The sequence below is a fragment of the Zingiber officinale genome, chromosome 2B (genome assembly GCF_018446385.1).
Source record: "Zingiber officinale cultivar Zhangliang chromosome 2B, Zo_v1.1, whole genome shotgun sequence".
Classification (NCBI taxonomy): Eukaryota; Viridiplantae; Streptophyta; class Magnoliopsida; order Zingiberales; family Zingiberaceae; genus Zingiber; species Zingiber officinale.
Genome location: NC_055989.1, coordinates 149,900,365 through 149,917,874, shown reverse-complemented (window position 1 = coordinate 149,917,874; position 17,510 = coordinate 149,900,365). Strand labels below are relative to the sequence as shown.

Sequence of the window (17,510 nt, the reverse complement as noted above, 5' to 3'; positions counted from 1 at the left end):
AAATAGAGGAGCACATAGGAACTGGTTTCATCCAATTCTGAGGTCTCTAGGTCGGTCAACCGTGATTTTAGGAAAATATAAAGTTTCCAACGAATTTGATATTCGTTGGAAATTTCCAACGAATTGGCATATTCGTTGGAAACAATTCCAACGAATCTGCCAATTTGTTGGAAATTTCCAACGAATTTCAGATTTGTTGCAAAGTGTGCAATGTCTTAAAAACCCGTTTGACCAACCTAGAGATCTCAGAATCAAATAAAACAAGTTCCTATGTGCTCCTCTTGGTCTCCTAATTTTATAGATGAGTTCAATTTTTTTTTTTTTTGAGATAGGATGATTTTTTTCCACATCTAGGTCAATTAGATGAATTTTAGTGTTCTTTGAAAGTGTTAAAATTTAAAATCAAATTGATATAGTTGAACTTATAAGATTGACAAAATAATATTGGGGTGCTCCAAACGAGACGATCGAAATCAGATTGTATGCGCTCGTAGATTTTTCGGACACATTGACATTTGAAAAATTACAGAGAAAAATATATCAAGTAAAAGAAATATTTGAGGGCATATTTAAAATCAGGATAAATAGAGGAGCATATAGAAATTTGTTTCATCCGATTCCGAGATCTCTAGATCCATCAACCGCGAATTTAGGAAATTGTAAATTTTCCAACAAATTAAATTTGTTGGAAATTTCCAACGAATCTACAAATTCGTTGCAAATTTCCAACGAATTTGCTGATTCATTGGAAATTTCCAACAAATTTGAGAGTTGTTGGAAATATCCAACGAATAATTATTTTGTTGGAAATTCGTTGGAAGAACCCTAATAATATCTCGACCTGGCCCGATCTCTTCTCCTCACCTCTTGACCTAATTTTTCTCCTTGCTTGCAAGACGGCGGCTGCGGCGATTTTTCCGCCCATCTCTTGACCGGTAAGCTGCCTCTCTCCGTTGATCTCATGTCCTTCTTTTTCCGTTGATCTCGCAGCGTCGCCTGGACGCTCGCGGCCGCGCCTGGCAGCGAGTGGCCACGAGACACGCGGCGCGGCGATCGCTGTTCCAGAGCGGGATCGGCCTGCGGCTGGCGCTCGCCGCGCTGCTCTCGGCGCTGGTCTGGCTGACCATCGCCTGGGCGCTGGCGACATGAGCGGCGCGCGCCCGGATCCGATCCGCCTCGTCGGTCCTGCTGTTTCTCCTCACCTCTTGACCTAATTTTTCTCCTTGCTTGCAAGACGGCGGCTGCGGCGATTTTTCCGCCCATCTCTTGACCGGTAAGCTGCCTCTCTCCGTCGATCTCATGTCCTTCTTTTTCCGTCGATCTCGCAGCGTCGCCTGGATGCTCGCGGCCGCGCCTGGCAGCGAGTGGCCGCGAGCGGCAGCGCTTGGCCGCGCGCTCACGTCTGCTCATGGTTTCTCGTGCTCGCAGCGGCGCCTGGCCGCTCGCGGTGGCGCCTGGCCCTAGCGTCGTCGCCTGGCCGCTCTCGCCGCCGCCTGGCCGCTCTCGCCGCCGCCTGGCCGCTCTCGCCGCCGCCTGGCCGCTCTCCCCGGCGCCAAGGTTGGCCACTGACGCCGAGGTTGGCCACTAGCAGCCTCACCTAGCTACTGTCGGCATAGGATGGCTACTGGTGGCCTCGCCTAGCTGCTGTTTGGCGTTGGTGATCCCGCTAACGGCGTAGGCTGACCACTAGCGACTAATGCTGGCCGCTGGCAGCATAGGTTGGCCGCTGCCAGCATTGGGTGACCTCTGTTTATAAATCGGCAGGTCATTGTTTGATGTTGGCTAGTTGTTCTTAACCTTGGTTGGTCGTGGGGTGTCTGTGCCTTACAGCGGCATAGCTGTCCGGGGGTCAGTGCCTTGCCGTTGGGGCCAAGATTATATTTGATAATTTGTAGACTTTTTTATTTTACTGTAAATTTGATATTTTTGTTTGTGCAAGTTTGGATTTGACGTGGCTAGGAGAGACGTTCGATTTTATTTACCTTTGTTAGGTATATTTATTTACACATGATATTTTAATAATGATTGTATGTTTTTAATTTTCCTCTATTATATGTTATTTGCAGTTGTATATGAACTAAGTAATATTGACCATTAGTATTTATGTTCTAGGAGTTTTTATTACTATAATTTATTTGAAACAGGCAACATGCAGAATGAAAGAAGTTGAATGTATAATAAAAATTTACCTGACCGTGGGGGTTTAACTGATGAGTTTATCATTGGGTTGAGATAGTTTTTAAATTTTGCATCTAGTAATGTTGAGTATATGGATGGTATCAGATACGATGTCCATGCAAAAAGTGTCATAATGGTAAATTTTTACCATGTAATAAAGTTTCAAAGTATCTTTGTAGATTTGGTTTTACTCTGAATTACTATAATTGGGCATGTCATGGTGAACCATTCATATCCGATGAGGATTATTATGGACACAACATATAAGTCTCTAGGGATCAAAGTTATTATAATCAATTAAATCCATATCAGAGAATGATATTTGATGCAGCGGGTCCGAATTTAATTCCTGAACCACATGGTGCCAGTTCTAGCTTCCCTCCAACAGTTGAGCAAATGTTTACAACATATGCATCACCATTAGAAGAGGTACAAGTACCAGGTGTCAATGAAATTTTGAATAATGAAACATATCTTAAATTTTAGGAAGTGTTGAGTGCTACAGATGAACCATTATGAGTTGATTGTGACAATCATACTAAATTATCATTCACCGCAAGACTGTTAAATATCAAGGCAGAGTCTAATGTGTCGGAAAATAATTTCAATAAGTTTGTTCAGGCTTTTGAGGAGGCATTGCCCCGTGATAATATACTGCCTAATGATTTTTACAGTATGAAAAAACTTACGAAAGAATTAGGTCTTCCGGTGGAAATTAATGTTTGCAGAGACAGTTGTATGCTATATTGGGGAGATGATGCAGATGCAAATGTTTGTAGATTCTGTAATCAAGATAGGTACAAGAGCACTAGAAGGAGTCAACAACGACGTAAATCATACAGTTAGTTATTTTATTTGCCATTAACTCCTAGGTTACAAAGGCTTTATGCATTAAAGACCACTGCTGAACACATGACTTAGCATGCAAATCATCGAACAGAGGAGGGGTTAATGTGTCATCCATCAGATGCAGAGACATGGAAAAATTTTGATAGAACATATCCTGAATTTGCGAAGGAGACTCGAAACATTAGGTTAGGTCTTTGTGCTGACAGTTTTGCTCCATTTAGTAAATCAGAAAGACAGTATTCTTGTTGGTCAGTTATATTAACTCCATATAATCTTCCGCCTGGGATGTGCATGAAAACACCGTATATGTTTTTAACATTAATTGTGCCTGACTCGCAAAATCCAAAGAAGTTAATATGCAACCACTGATTGCAGAGCTAAACCAACTATGGGATGAAGGGTTTCCTACATATGACGTTCATACTAATCAGATGTTTGTTATGAAGGTTGCTCTTCTTTGGACCATTAATGACTTTTCAGCTTATGGTATGCTATCTGGGTGGAGTACTACAAGAATCTTAGGTTGTCCAATATGTATGGAGAGATCAAAGTCGATCAGATTGAAATATGGGGAAAATCTGAGTTATTTTGATTGTCATAGATAATTTTTACCATTAAATCATAATTTCAGAAGGAATAAAGATGAGTTCACTAGGAATAGAATTGAAAGAACACCTCCGCCATTAAGATTGACAGGTCAAGATATTTGGTATAGAGTGCTTCACTTTCCATCTGTTATTGAAGAACCACATGGTACAACATATGAATATGGAAGCACTCATAAATGAACTAAACGGAGTATATTTTGGGATTTACCTTATTGGTATAGAAATTTAATTCATCATAATCTGGATGTAATGCAAATTGAGAAAAATATTTTTGATAATCTCATAAATATAGTGATGGATATCGCCGGAAAAACAAAAGATAATTTGAATGCAAGAAAATATATGCGACTAATTTGTAAACGACCCACTCTTGATGTGGATGAAAGTAGTAGGGGATCAAAGCCAAAGGCAATTTATACATTGAATAAAGAACAAAGACGTGTTGTTTTTGAATGGTTGAAATCATTGAGATTTCTTGATGGGTATGTCTCTAATCTTGGGAGATGTGTCGATATGAAGGAATTCAAATTGATTGGTTTGAAAAGTCACGATTGTCATATATTTATGGAAAGACTTATTCCAATTGCTTTTAAGGAACTCTTACCAAATTTTGTATGGGATACAATTACAGAGTTAAGCATTTTCCTTCATGATATTTGCTCAACAATTTTGAGATATTCACAGATGGAGAAGTTAGAGAGAGACATTCCAATTATTTTGTGTAATTTAGAAAGAATCTTTCCACCTTCATTTTTTGATTCAATGGAACATCTTTTGGTTCACTTGTCATACGAGACCAAAGTTGGAGGACCAGTCCATTTTCAATGGATGTATCCATTTGAAAGGTATATTTTGTTTTATCTTATATACTTCGTTATTAATGCGTTGTAAATTTATAACTTTTTTATATATGTTAATCTAATACAAATTGTTATATTTCAATCAGATTTTTATATTATTTGAAGAAAAAAGTAAAAAATAAGGCACATGTTGAAGTCTCTATTGTTAATGCATACATTGTGGAGGAAGTAACAACTTTTGCATCGTAATATTTTGAGCCTCACATTCAGACTAAAAGACGGAGACCTGGAAGAAATGATGAAGGTCCTATTGATCCCAATACGAGCATATTCTCAATTTTAAATTATCTTGGTCGACCAAGTGGACAATGTAAGCAAAGATATTTAACTAATCAAGAATGGCGAGCAACCCAGACATATGTTTTACTTAATTGTCTAGAAGTATCACCATATTTCGAGTTAGTATATCTTTCCTATTTATTTCTTTTGTCGTAAATTTTTGGTGTTATAATTTAATTTTTTATGATAGGATTTTTCAAAACTTTTATTCTGATATGCCAACACTAGAGTTTGATCGTTTCTACGATCAAGAATTTACACCTTGGTTCAAATCATATATAAGTAATTTTTACCTTGTATTCTGATTTACTATATTGGTATAGTACATTTTAACTTTTAAATGAAGAACATATTCATTTGAGTTTAGGTTTATGATAATCAAGATCACCTCGAACATCAAATGTTATTTCATCTGTGATCTGTCTTGGGGTCCAAAAGCAATGGTAAGCACTTGGCCAACATATTTCATAAATGGATATAATTTTCATACTCAAGAATAAGGAAAAGGGAAGACTACAATGAATAGTGGGGTACGTGTTTAGTCATCCAATGATGGAGGTGTAAGCAATGATTTTTATGGTCTACTGGATGAAATTATAGAGATAGAATACCCTGGTCCAGAAATGTGAGTTATCTTATTTATGTGTCGTTGGTTTGACCCTATCAGAGGGATGAAGGTGCATCCACGTTATAATTTGGTTGAAATAAATCATAAAAGATTATATAAGAGATATGAACCTTTTGTTTTGGCACAACAAGCGATTCAAGTGTTCTATGCTTCATATCCTAGCTTGAAACGTGATAAAATTGACTGGTGGGCTGTTTGTAAAACTAAAGCACGGAAAAAAAATAGAGGAACATTGGGAAGACATTGCATATCAACAAGAGGAGGTTGTAAATACATTTCAGATCGAGGAATATATTATTCCAACATTAAGAGATCCCAGCGGAGTAGTGATAAATGTAGATGCCAGTGAATTTCATAAGGTTGATGATGATGATGATGATGAGGAGGAGGAGGAGGAGGAGGAGGACAACAACAACTTTGATTTTTAACATGTACGATAAGTTTTTTTTCTATTTAATTTTAATCTGTAAGTTTATAAAATTTATAGTTCAATTAGTTGTCTATATAATATCTCATTGTTAAATTTATATATGTTATATGTGTGCTATTTTTTTCTATAGGTCATTAGAGGTGAGACATTATCACTGAAGATTCTCGCTCTCTGAGTTTTTTATTATGGATATTATAAGTTTTTCATATTTCTTCAGCAAGCATCAAGTTTTTATTTCTTTTATTCTAATTTTGATTTTTCGTTGGCAGTTTCGACGGGCACGCCATAGACGACACCGTTCAAGCATTGGTCAGACTGATTCACCATCTGACAGGATGGTACCTACGCCCTCACCTCAGGCAGGACCTTCACATGACCAGTCGCAGGGAGGACCTTCACATGGCCAGTCGTCGCCAGGACCCTCACGTGGGTCGTCCCCGGCAGGACCTTCACGTGGCCAGTTGCCGGCAAGACCTTCACATGGCCAGTCACCGACAAGACCTTCACATGGCCATTCACCTTCCCCACTTGAGTTGTCGATACCTGCCAGATACTCAGCCGTTGATATTACCGACACTTGATTGCATATAGTCCCTCTTGGAGACTCGTAAGTATTAAAATTATTACATTTTTAACTATCTTAATTATTTAATGTTGTTTATTGTAATTTTATGATAGATTTGAAAATTCAGTAACTGTTGTTCGCAAGATTAATCAAATTGTGAATAACTTTTGGAGAGGAGACTCAATGTCATACTCAAGTACTCCAACGCCCATAAATGAACTATGGTGGTGCGAGTTTAAGGTAAAACTAATTTATTTTATATATAAAACAATTACGTTAATGTATAGTCTATTGTTTTTTTTTATTTCAGCGATTATTTAGTTGGGACCTCTATTTTGAGATGGAAATTAAAAGAATTTTCAAAAAGAAATGTGATGATCACATTCATCATGTATTAAACCATGCCAAAAGTAGTGGAAAAAAACCTGCCTTTATCACGTCGAACAATTGGGTTAAGATCTTTAATTTTTGGCAAACTGATGAGTGTAAAGAAAGGAGTTTGCAGAATAAAATAAATCAAGTTTATAATTCTGGAGACTCACGTGCAATATATGCAGGAGGATCTATAAATATCGAGGAGCATTCACGTAGATTGGTAAAATTTCAACTCTATAATTAGATTTTTAATATATTTAATGTTATTATATTATTTCTAATCGTATTATTTTTAGTCTAAAGATTTGGGAAAAGAGCCCGATTTTATAGACACTTTCGTCCACACTTTTAAAAAAAAAAAGACAAAACTAAAAAAAGAGAAGACTTGGAGTGGAGATAGAGCTAGAATAATTAACGTTTAATTTAATCTTTAATCTTAATTTTAACTTAGATTTTATTACTTATCTATTTGCTCTAGGTTTTAATTTTTCATAGGAGAGATATGATGAGCTATCATTATCACAGAGAAGTTCAGGTGATGGCGATAATATTGACGGATCTGAGCGTCTGTTACTAATAATTTAGATTTATAGTTGGAGGCCAGTGGGGGAGTCAAAGGGGGAAGGATAATAGGTATGGGTTCTATGAGTAGAATCCATAATGTTCCTCGAAGATCTTTATCTTCTTCTACCCCACCTGCAATAACGACACAAATTCATAGCTTAACTGAAGAGATTGACAATTTGAAAGGCATAATATCTCAAAGGGATCAGCAAATTTTAGAAATTTAAAAATAAAATTCACAAAGAGATCTAGATATGGTTGAAATGCGCAAATAATAAGTCTTTCTTTTGCAACAATTTCAACAATTTAGATCGGGTCCAAGCTATATTCCTCCTGGTATTGGTGATAATGCTAACGACGATGATGATGATGCCGTCGATGATGTTGATGATGATGCATGAGTGTTTGTAATTAGAATTTTTGACTTCTTTTATTTTATCAATTTTATAAATTCTTAATTTTTGTATTTTGATCCGTATTAATTTTTTTTGTTCCAAACAGGGTTGGTAAGTGAAAAGATGGTGGTATTGACGTAAAAATATGTAAGTCTTTACCTATTTATTTTTGTGTTGGTTTATAAGATTTTCTTTTTGTTTGTTTATTTGATGTAGGTAGAAGAAGGATTTGGATTGAGAAAGATCTCCATAAGATTATCTTCTACTCTACCTTTTTCATGTTTTTATATGATATTGGAATTTGGATACTATGACATGTTTCTTGTAGCTTTATTGTAGTGTTTGGTTTAGGGTGTTAGTTGTAATTGTATATTGTTGTAGTTTGTATTGTTGGATGATGATGTGTGTTGTATTGTTAGTTTTATGCTCTTAGTTTAGGTTGTATATGAATATGTTTTAATGATGTATGTGTTTGGGTTTATATTATTGATGTTTGTATTTATTTTGTTGTACACTAGTATGTTAGTTAATTTTTGGTTTATATTTGTGTTATTGTGTTTAGTGGTGTATTATATATATGTTGAATCTGTTTGAAAATAAATTGTAATAGGAAAAAATATTGAAATAAGATGGGTTTGGATGTTTTTTTTTTAAATTTTGGGATGAATTTTGCAATGAAATTGGATTCGTTGGAAATATCGTATTTATCGGAATACTACAATGAAAAATGCATTTTCGTTGGAAATTTCCAACGAATCCATATTTTTGTTGGAAGTTTCCAACGAAATATAAATTCGTTGGCAATTTCCAACGAAAATATAAATTCGTTGGCAATTTCCAACGAAAATACAGATTCGTTGGATATTTCCAATGAAATTATGGATTCGTTGGAAATTTCCAACGAATATGAATTTTGTTGGAAATTTCCAACGAATATGTATTTCGTTGGAAATTTCCAACGAAAATATGGATTCGTTGGAAATTTCTAGTGAAAATGCATTTTCGTTGGAAATTGCCAACAAATTTATATTTTCGTTGGTAAAATTGTATTTTGTAACTTTTCTAACAAATAATTATTCGTCGCAAATCTGTTTGCAACGAATACGTTTTTTCATTGCTAATTTACGACAAATTTGGGGTTTGTCGGAGATTTTTTCTGCAGACATTTCCAACAAATATTTATTTTTGTTGCAAAATTTCCAACGAATTTTGATTTTGTTGCAAAATTTCTAACGAATTTTGCAACGAATATTATTTTCGTTGCAAAATTTCCAACGAAATTATAATTTTTTGTCACAAATTTTTGCGACGACATATTTGTGACGATTTTTTTTTGTCGCAATTTTCATTCCAAATCCAATTTTCAACGATTTTTTTTTCTAAAATTTGTTACAAAATTTGTTCCTAAGTAACAGTATTTTTGTAGTGGTATTTTAGACTCATTGTTCATCAAATGCTAGGATCTGATAACTATAGCTTATTAATGGTGTTTTTTGTCCTTGCTTCACTTAAGCTACCGCTAATAATTCTTTTAAAACAAATCTTCTATTTCAAAACAAATATAGTGTGCATGTTGTTTGATTTGTTGATGCTGAGGTAGTTTCAAGGTAGAACCTACGCAATTATGTTCAAAAGTAGAATAATATAAATGATTCTTGTAAAATTACTCTATAAAATGAAATTGATAAAATACCTTTCATCTCACTGCTTTAGTTGATTTCACTCTCATTGTCAACTTCATGTTAATGACATTGATATGGTAGAATAAAGGAAAAGGAAAACAATGTTGACATCAAAGTTTAAAATCTTTATTCGTACTCAGGTTTCGATCTCAGATTGAAATAATATAGTTTCGGTATCGTATCGATCTGTGTCGATATAGTTTCAGTATTTTTAAATAAGAAATATATTAATTATATATATTAAATTAATAGAATGAATAATTCTAACAAAATGATAATTCCAAAGAGAAAATGCAGTTAACCACTTAAAAAAAAAAATAGACAGTAGAGATACTACCTGAATGTCCGATCTATCATCACGTTGATCCTTGTTAGCTATCAAAGATAGGCAGTGCGCAAGCCCAACAAGAGCATTGATGAGCTTGCTCTTCTCAACTAGGTGTATTTGGTTGTTTATGAGGATATCTATGTAATTATCAAGAACCTGAGAAATACAAAAAATTCTATGAGGTCAATAATGCAGAACAATCAGACAAAATCCTGACTTCAAATACAGAATTATAAACATTAATCTATAAACCCAGTTGACCTTTTCCTTATCAGCTTAAACTTTTGGATCAGTGTTGTCCAATCAAAATTTTGCCACTGTTTCAAAGCATAGATGATGAGTTCCTACCTTGTTCCTCCTAAGGATCAAGTAGATTCCTAAAGCGGCTAGCATAGTGGGATGATCTCAAGTTAACCTTCATACTTCCCTGTGTGAATATGGCTAGGCCACAACATATAGAGCCCATACAAGGAATAGCCAACTTACATAACTCACCTAGCTAAGTCATGGTTTGGGGTAAAAGGGATAATATAGAAAATTTTATATGGTTTGTAGCAGGCAAGTCATGGTCCATATTTGGTACAGCAAAGATTAGTAGTCATCCATGATTTATCTCATCTATATTGATCCTGAGACAGATTAACATGAACGTTAGGATGAACATATTCATTTTTTATTACCATGGGCATGACAGAGTATGGAATGTGGGGTACAAGGCACATGCCTAACATAAGCCCATAAGCGTCCTTGCTAGGCACAGCTCAGCCCATTTAGGATTGGACCATGTCAAACTGGGTAAGGTGTCCAGCTTGATTGGCATCTAAGCCTAAAAAGATTAATCAGTAAAGCACTTCTGCCCAAATATTAAAGATTGGCATGTTTTCTAAAAATCCAAATTACATGAAAACTACTACTACAAGTGCCGGGTTCAACGAAGCCTCTGTAATCACAACGAATAAATTACAAGAACTTCATATGTACGTTGTGTTAGATCAAAAGTGCTAGGTGGTGGGGGTAAATAGTATTCGTAGTTTTCACTCGTTTCGTAATCACAAAATAATCGAGAAGTAGCAGTGGAAAAAGAACAATACACAAAAGACACCAAGATATTTACTTGGTTCGGAGCCTAGGGCGACTCCTACTTCAAGGCCCGCGATCTTTGATCGCTTTCGATGGGCAACAACTATAATCTCAAATATTCAGTACAATATGAAATTACAATAAAAAGTACTTAGAAAAATTTATTCCGACAACACTAAAGTAGAAATCTTCGTAGCTTCGGGTCGTCGGGGACTTGTCGTAGTTTCGTCGAGTCGTTTCTTGAGCAGCACACGAAGGAATATAACTTTTGACTTAATAATGTTCAACCTGCTGCTCGAAGCCTCCTTTTAAAGCCTGTTGGAGGCACTTCCAAGACCATCCAAGACCCCTCCAGGCCTCCGAGTCACCCGCGTGGATCACTGTTGAACTCGTCGTACTTTATCAGCTTGAAGGCGCCTTCAAGCCACTCCAAGGCGCCTCCAAGCCTTGGTCCAAGGTGCCTCCAGCTCCATCCGAGGTGCCTCCAGCACTGCTTCGCGACCAGCTGACATTCTGCACCTGAGGCGCCTCCAAGCTCCATAGAGGCGCCTCGGACACTGTTCATCCGAGGCTTGCCTTGCTCATTTGTCCCTGCAAAGCATGTTAGTTCACCAAACACACACATACCCTGCAAGACAAAGTTAGCACATATAAAATATAGTAAATCAAGTGATTGACAGTCATCAGACTGTCCAGGTCTGACTTCGGATTTCCGACCGGAAACCTTAGGTCGATCCGACGCCTACTATTCCCTCTGCGGGGAACGCGTCCTCACCTACTCCCCTCAGGAGAGATTACCTGATGCCAGTCCGATCCTCCAGACCGACTGGACTTTTCGCCTAGGGTTACCACCCCCTAGGGTTTTTCTCCACCTAGACCTAAGGTTGCCGCCCCTTAGGATTTTCCACCACCTAGGGTTATCACCCCCTAGGACCTATGGTTGTCACCTCTTAGGGTTTTCCGTCACCTAGGGTTATCACCCCCTAGGACCTAAGGTTACCCCCCCCCCCCCTTTAGGATTTTTCCTTCACCTAGGGTTACCACCCCCTAGGACATAAGGTTACCCCCCCCTTTAGGATTTTTCCTTCACCTAGGGTTACCACCCCCTAGGACCTAAGGTTACCCCGCCCCCCCCTCTCTTTAGGTTTTCATCTTGCCTAACCGTAGCTAGGACTTTTGCCTAAGCATCACTTAGGACTTTCCTGCAAGCTCCATGAACCTTGTTAGATAACACCACAACTTAACTTTGAACCCTTTGTCATAATCAAAACTCAAGTTCAATCATCTGGTGCACTCACTACACCAACACATTGCTAGACAATCAGACTATTTTTTGTGATTTACAAGAAAGTTGAAGCTTACTCAAAAATATTAATCAGTAAAATAATTCTACCAAAATATTAAAGATCATTATGCTTTCTGAGAATCCAAAATACGTGAATTTCAGGCACGAGAGATAGATAGGAAGATGCAAGTGATAACAACACGGTTGATAAGTTCTAGTTCTTCATTTTCAGAGTGAATCTAAATTTTTGGATATTGATTCTGTCATGAATTTTTTTTAACATTTCTCCTAATTCATCCTGGCATACATTAAATATAAAATAAATAAATTATTTTTAGTTTAACTTATCTAATTGATATTGACATGTTCTTTTAAATTGAGATTACAGATTGCATGTCATATGTATGTGAGATTATCAATAGTTGGATAGATGGACATGATGCTAAATATAAGCAATATAATGAACAGAAGAAAGCATTTGTACTGTTTGGATAAAATAGAAGAAAAATGTTTGGATAAAACATAAGAAAAACTGAATTATTATGAACATTTAAAGAATTATCATAAAATAAAATTGAAAGAGTTGGGAGAAAACTTACATGTTGCTGTCGGAGGAAAAGAAGAAGATGAAAAAATTTATATTGAAGAAAATGACGCTATGGAAGAATGAGCATAAAGATACTCTCGAAGAGCAAGCTGAAGTTAATATTCTTGAAGAAAGAAATGATGAAGTGGATGGTCCAAGGAAGAGCAAGAGGAAGAAGGCCAATGATATGCTGATTTATTATTTTTCTTATGTTTGTTTTGTTCTTTCATTCCAAATGGAAGAGAAATATAACTCGTCACTTTAATGTCCACATAAGATCAAGCTTCTTGTCGCTTTTTTCTTTATAGATTGTCCATCGATCCCAGTTTTATTTACCATTTGCATCCCTTTGGATTTTGAAATTCAAAGTATAAGATCATATTTAGAATCCATATTGCAAGCACTGTAGAATAATTTGTAAGATTAATTTTTAACAAACTATCTAAAATTAATTTAACTATTCTCGCCTCAATGTTTTTCTCTAGTGGTCTCCAAAAGTAAATAAAAAATGATTTGAATATTTTTTAAATAGATTGAAATTCAGTCTTAATAAAATTTGACTGTACACATTAATGATATAAAAAAAAAGAAATGGGATTTTTTTTATTTTTTTCTTTCTATTTTATATATATTTTATTTTGCCGTATGTAATTTATAGTATTATGTTTTATCCCTGATATTTTTATAAAATAGAAATAAAATATTTTTTTCTTCATCAACATTATTCAGTGTATTCTTTCTTTCTTTATTTATTTTATTTTATTTTATTTTTTAACCATATTCTCAGATTGTTTAAGTTTTATCACAATTATTTATTTATTTATTTAACTTTTAATCCACATACAACAAAGATCGGCGATTTATCGCACTCAAAATTGACGAATTCTTAAATTGCATCTCACATTTTGAAAATTGTCAAAAGGCGCATTCAGTTTTAGTGAATCCTCATATTGCCCTTCCTGCATGCACCATTATCAAAAAAAAAATATCTCAAAAGCACTTTCAAAAAGACTATCTTTAGGAAGGGTTATGGATCCGGATATCCGATCCGAATCCGGATACCATTAGGTTATAAATCTGACGACACATTACTTGCAAGTTTCCTTCCTCAGGCTAGGGTTAGGGATCCTCGGGTCGGAAGAATTATCGGGCGATGGCAAGCGAAGGATACTCGGCCGAACCAAGGATGAAGAGCGAAGGATCGAGGCTGGGTGAGCACGTCCCTCATGTCATTCCTCCCAAATGTGAATTTTCATCTGTTTATCTCTTCTGCCATGAACTTTAGTACTTCGCTTCAGATTTTCTTTTCATCAAGAACTTATTTGGTGGTTTTCCATTCATTGTGTATTTTAGACTCATTGTTCATCAAATGCTAGGATATGATAACTTTAGTTTATTAATGGTGTTTTTTGTCGTTGCTTCACTTAAGCTACCGCTAATAATTCTTTTAAAACAAATCTTCTATTTCAAAACAAATATAGTGTGCATGTTGTTTGATTTACTGATGCTGAGGTAGTTTCAAGGTAGAACCTACACGATTATGTTCAAAAGTAGAATAATATAAATGATTTTTGTAAAATTACTCTGATAAAATAAAATGGATAAAATACCTTTCATCTCTATGCTTTAGTTGATTTCACACTCATTGTCAACTTCATGTTCTTAATGACATTGATATGGTGGAATAAAGGAAAAAGAAGACAATGTTGGCATCAAAGTTTAAAATTTCTAGCCGTGCGAAGGTTTCAGTCCTGGACCGGAACGATACAGTTTCGGTACCGTAAAGTTCAATATTTTTAAATAAGAAATATATTAATTATATATATTAAATTAATAGAATGAACAATTATAACAAAATCATAGTTCCAAAGAGAAAATGCATTTTACCACTTTAAAAAAAAAATAGACAGTAGAGATACTACCTGAATGTCCAATCTATCATCACGTTGATCCTTGTTAGCTATCAAAGATAGGCTGAGCAAGCCAGCAAGAGTCATTGATGAGCTTGCTTTTCTCAACTAGGTATATTTGGTTGTTTCTGAGGATATCTATGTAATTATGTATAACCTGAGGAAATTCTATGAGGTCAATAATGCAGAACAATCAGACAAAATCCTGACTTCAAATACAGAATTATAAACATTAATCTATAAACCCAGTTGACCTTTTCCTTATCAGCTTAAACTTTTGGATCAGTGTTGTCCAATCAAATTTTTGCCACTGTTTCAAAGCATAGATGATGAGTTCCTACCTTGTTCATCCTAAGGATCAAGTAGATTCCTAAATCAGCTAGCACAGTGGGATGATCTCAAGTTAACCTTTATACTTCCCTGTGTGAATATGACTAGGCCACAACATATAGAGCCCATACAAGGAATAGCCAACTTACATAACTCACCTAGCCAGACCAAAGTGCAAGTGGTGCAGAAATTGCCCTCGTTGCTAGGTGTCAATAGGTTGTGCCCACAAGCCCAAGCCATGCCAACCAAGTGTGGGCAACCCATTGAGATGGAAATTTGATCATATAAATTATAATACATATAGAAATATTTCTGAAAACAAAAAGAATATTAAAATAATAATCTGTTCAATATTTTTCAAAACAATAAGGTAATTTAATAAGATTTTAATTCTTTTTAATTATGTTTGGTGTAAAAGGGATAATGTAGAAAATTTTATATGGTTTGTAGCAGGCAAGCCATGGTCCATGTTTGGCACTGTACGTGTTAGTCATTATACCAAAAGCTAATAGTTATCCGTGATTTACCTCTTTCGTGTTGTCCCTGTGACTGGTTGACGGAGACGTTAGGGACGAGTGTATTCACTTTTTGCCACCACAGCATAGAATGTGGGGTACAAGGCACATGCCTAACATAGGCCCATAAGAGTCCTTGCTAGGCACAGCTCAGCCCTTTTAGGATTGGACCATGTCAAACTGGGTAAGGTGTCCAACTTGATTGACATCTAAGCCAACAAGATTAATTAGTAAAGCAGTTCTGCCCAAATATTAAAGATTGGCATGTTTTCTAAAAATCCAAATTACATGAAAACTACTACTACAAGTGTCGGGCTCAACGAAGCCTATGTAATCACAACGGATAAATTACAAAAACTTCATATCTACAGTGCTAGACAATCAGACCATTTTTTGTGATTTACAAGGAAGCTGAAGCTTACTCAAAAATATTAATCAGTAAAACAATTCTACCAAAATATTAAAGATCAGTATGCTTTTTGAGAATCCAAAATACGTGAATTCCAGGCGCGAGTGATAGGAAGATGTCAGTGATAACAACGCGGCTGATAAGTTCTAGTTCTTCATTCTCAGAGTGAATTTAAAATTTTGGATCTTGATTCTGTCAAGAATTTTTTTTAGCGTTTCTCCTAATTCCTGGCATGCATTAAATATGAAATAAATGAGTTATTTTTAGTGTAATTTATCTAATTGATATTGACATCTTCTTTTAAATTGAGATTACAGATTGCATATCATACGTACAGGAGACTATCAATAGCTGGATAGATGGACATAATGCTAAATATATGCAATATAATGAACAGATGAAAGAGCACTTGCACTGTTTGGATAAAATAGAAGAAAAATGTTTAGATAAAACAGAAGAAAAACTGAATCATTATGAACATTTAAAGAATGATCATAAAATAAAATTGATGGAGTTGGAGAAAAATTATATGTTGCTGTCAGATGAAAGGAAGAAGATGATAGAACTTATGAAAGAGCATTTGCACTGGTTGGATAAAATAGAAGAAAAATGTTTGGATAAAACAAAAGAAAAACTGAATCATTATGAATGTTTAAAGAATGATCATAAAATAAAATCGAAGGAGTTGGCGAAAAATTATATGTTGCTGTCAGAGGAAAGGAAGAAGATGAAAGAATTTATGTTGAAGAAAATGGCGTTATGGGAGAACAAGCATAAAGATATAATCGAAGAGCAAGCTGAAGTTAATATCTTTGAAGAAGAAGAGCAAGCTGAAGTTAATATCTTTGAAGAAGGAAATGATGTAGTAGATGGTCCGAGGAAGAGCAAGAGGAAGAAGGCCAATTGAGATCCTGGTTTATTGTTTTTCTTATGTTTGTTTTGTTCTTTCATTCCAAATGGAAGAGAAATACAGATCGTCACTTTAATGCCCACAAAGCTTCTTGTCGCTTTTTTCTTTATAGATTATCCATCGATCTCAATTTTATTTACCATTTGCATCCTGTTTGATTTTGAAATTCAAAGGATAAGATCAAATTTAGAATTCATATTGCGAGCACTATAGAATAATTTGTAAGATTAATTTTTAACAAACTATCTAAAATTAATTTAACCATTTTCGTCTCAAAAAAAAATAGATCCGCTATCTTAGCGGGCCTCTTAGTGTCGGCTATGGAGGGAAGTTCATGCAAGTACACAGGTCAAGTTCCTGAGAATCGATCCTTGGTCATTACGTCAGAAATATCATGCGTTCACCGTCTGCGTTACGCCCTGGGGTAATTATTTTCGCCTCAAGATTTTTCCTCTAGTGTCTTGGAAAGTAAATAAAAAATGATTTGAATATTTTCTAAATGGGTAGAAATTCAGTCTTAATAAAATTTAACTGTACACATTAATGATATAAAAAAAAAAAAGAAATGGGATTTTTTTTTTCTAACTTATATATATTTTATTTTTCCGTATGTAATTTATAGTATTATGTTTTATCCCTGATATTTTTATAAAATAGAAATAAAATATTTTTTTCTTCATCGACATTATTCAGTGTATTCTTTATTTATTTATTTTATTTTATTTTTTAACCATATTCTCAGAT

General features: G+C 35.2%; 1 protein-coding gene and 1 long non-coding RNA gene across 4 annotated transcripts; both read left to right on the top strand.

Moving 5' to 3' along the window:
• The first annotated feature begins 1,197 nt into the window (after positions 1-1,197).
• On the top strand, positions 1,198-8,175 carry LOC122047809. Of its 2 annotated transcripts, none has more exons than XR_006130666.1 (4): positions 1,198-1,273; positions 6,102-6,439; positions 6,511-6,637; positions 7,838-8,175. It is a non-coding gene; the product is annotated as an uncharacterized LOC122047809 (long non-coding RNA). The 2 variants fall into 2 exon arrangements; XR_006130667.1 differs by lacking the exon at positions 1,198-1,273 and adding an exon at positions 1,956-1,991.
• A 5,617-nt stretch (positions 8,176-13,792) lies between these two features.
• Positions 13,793-16,905, top strand: LOC122047808 (uncharacterized protein PFB0765w-like). Of its 2 annotated transcripts, none has more exons than XM_042609291.1 (2): positions 13,793-13,936; positions 16,194-16,905. In XM_042609291.1, exons 1-2 carry the CDS (start codon positions 13,919-13,921, stop codon positions 16,761-16,763), a joined length of 588 nt encoding a protein of 195 aa, XP_042465225.1. In that variant the 5' UTR covers positions 13,793-13,918; the 3' UTR covers positions 16,764-16,905. The 2 variants fall into 2 exon arrangements, with proteins under 2 accessions (XP_042465225.1, XP_042465224.1); XM_042609290.1 differs by having other exon boundaries at positions 16,174-16,905.
• The last annotated feature ends 605 nt before the right edge of the window (positions 16,906-17,510 follow it).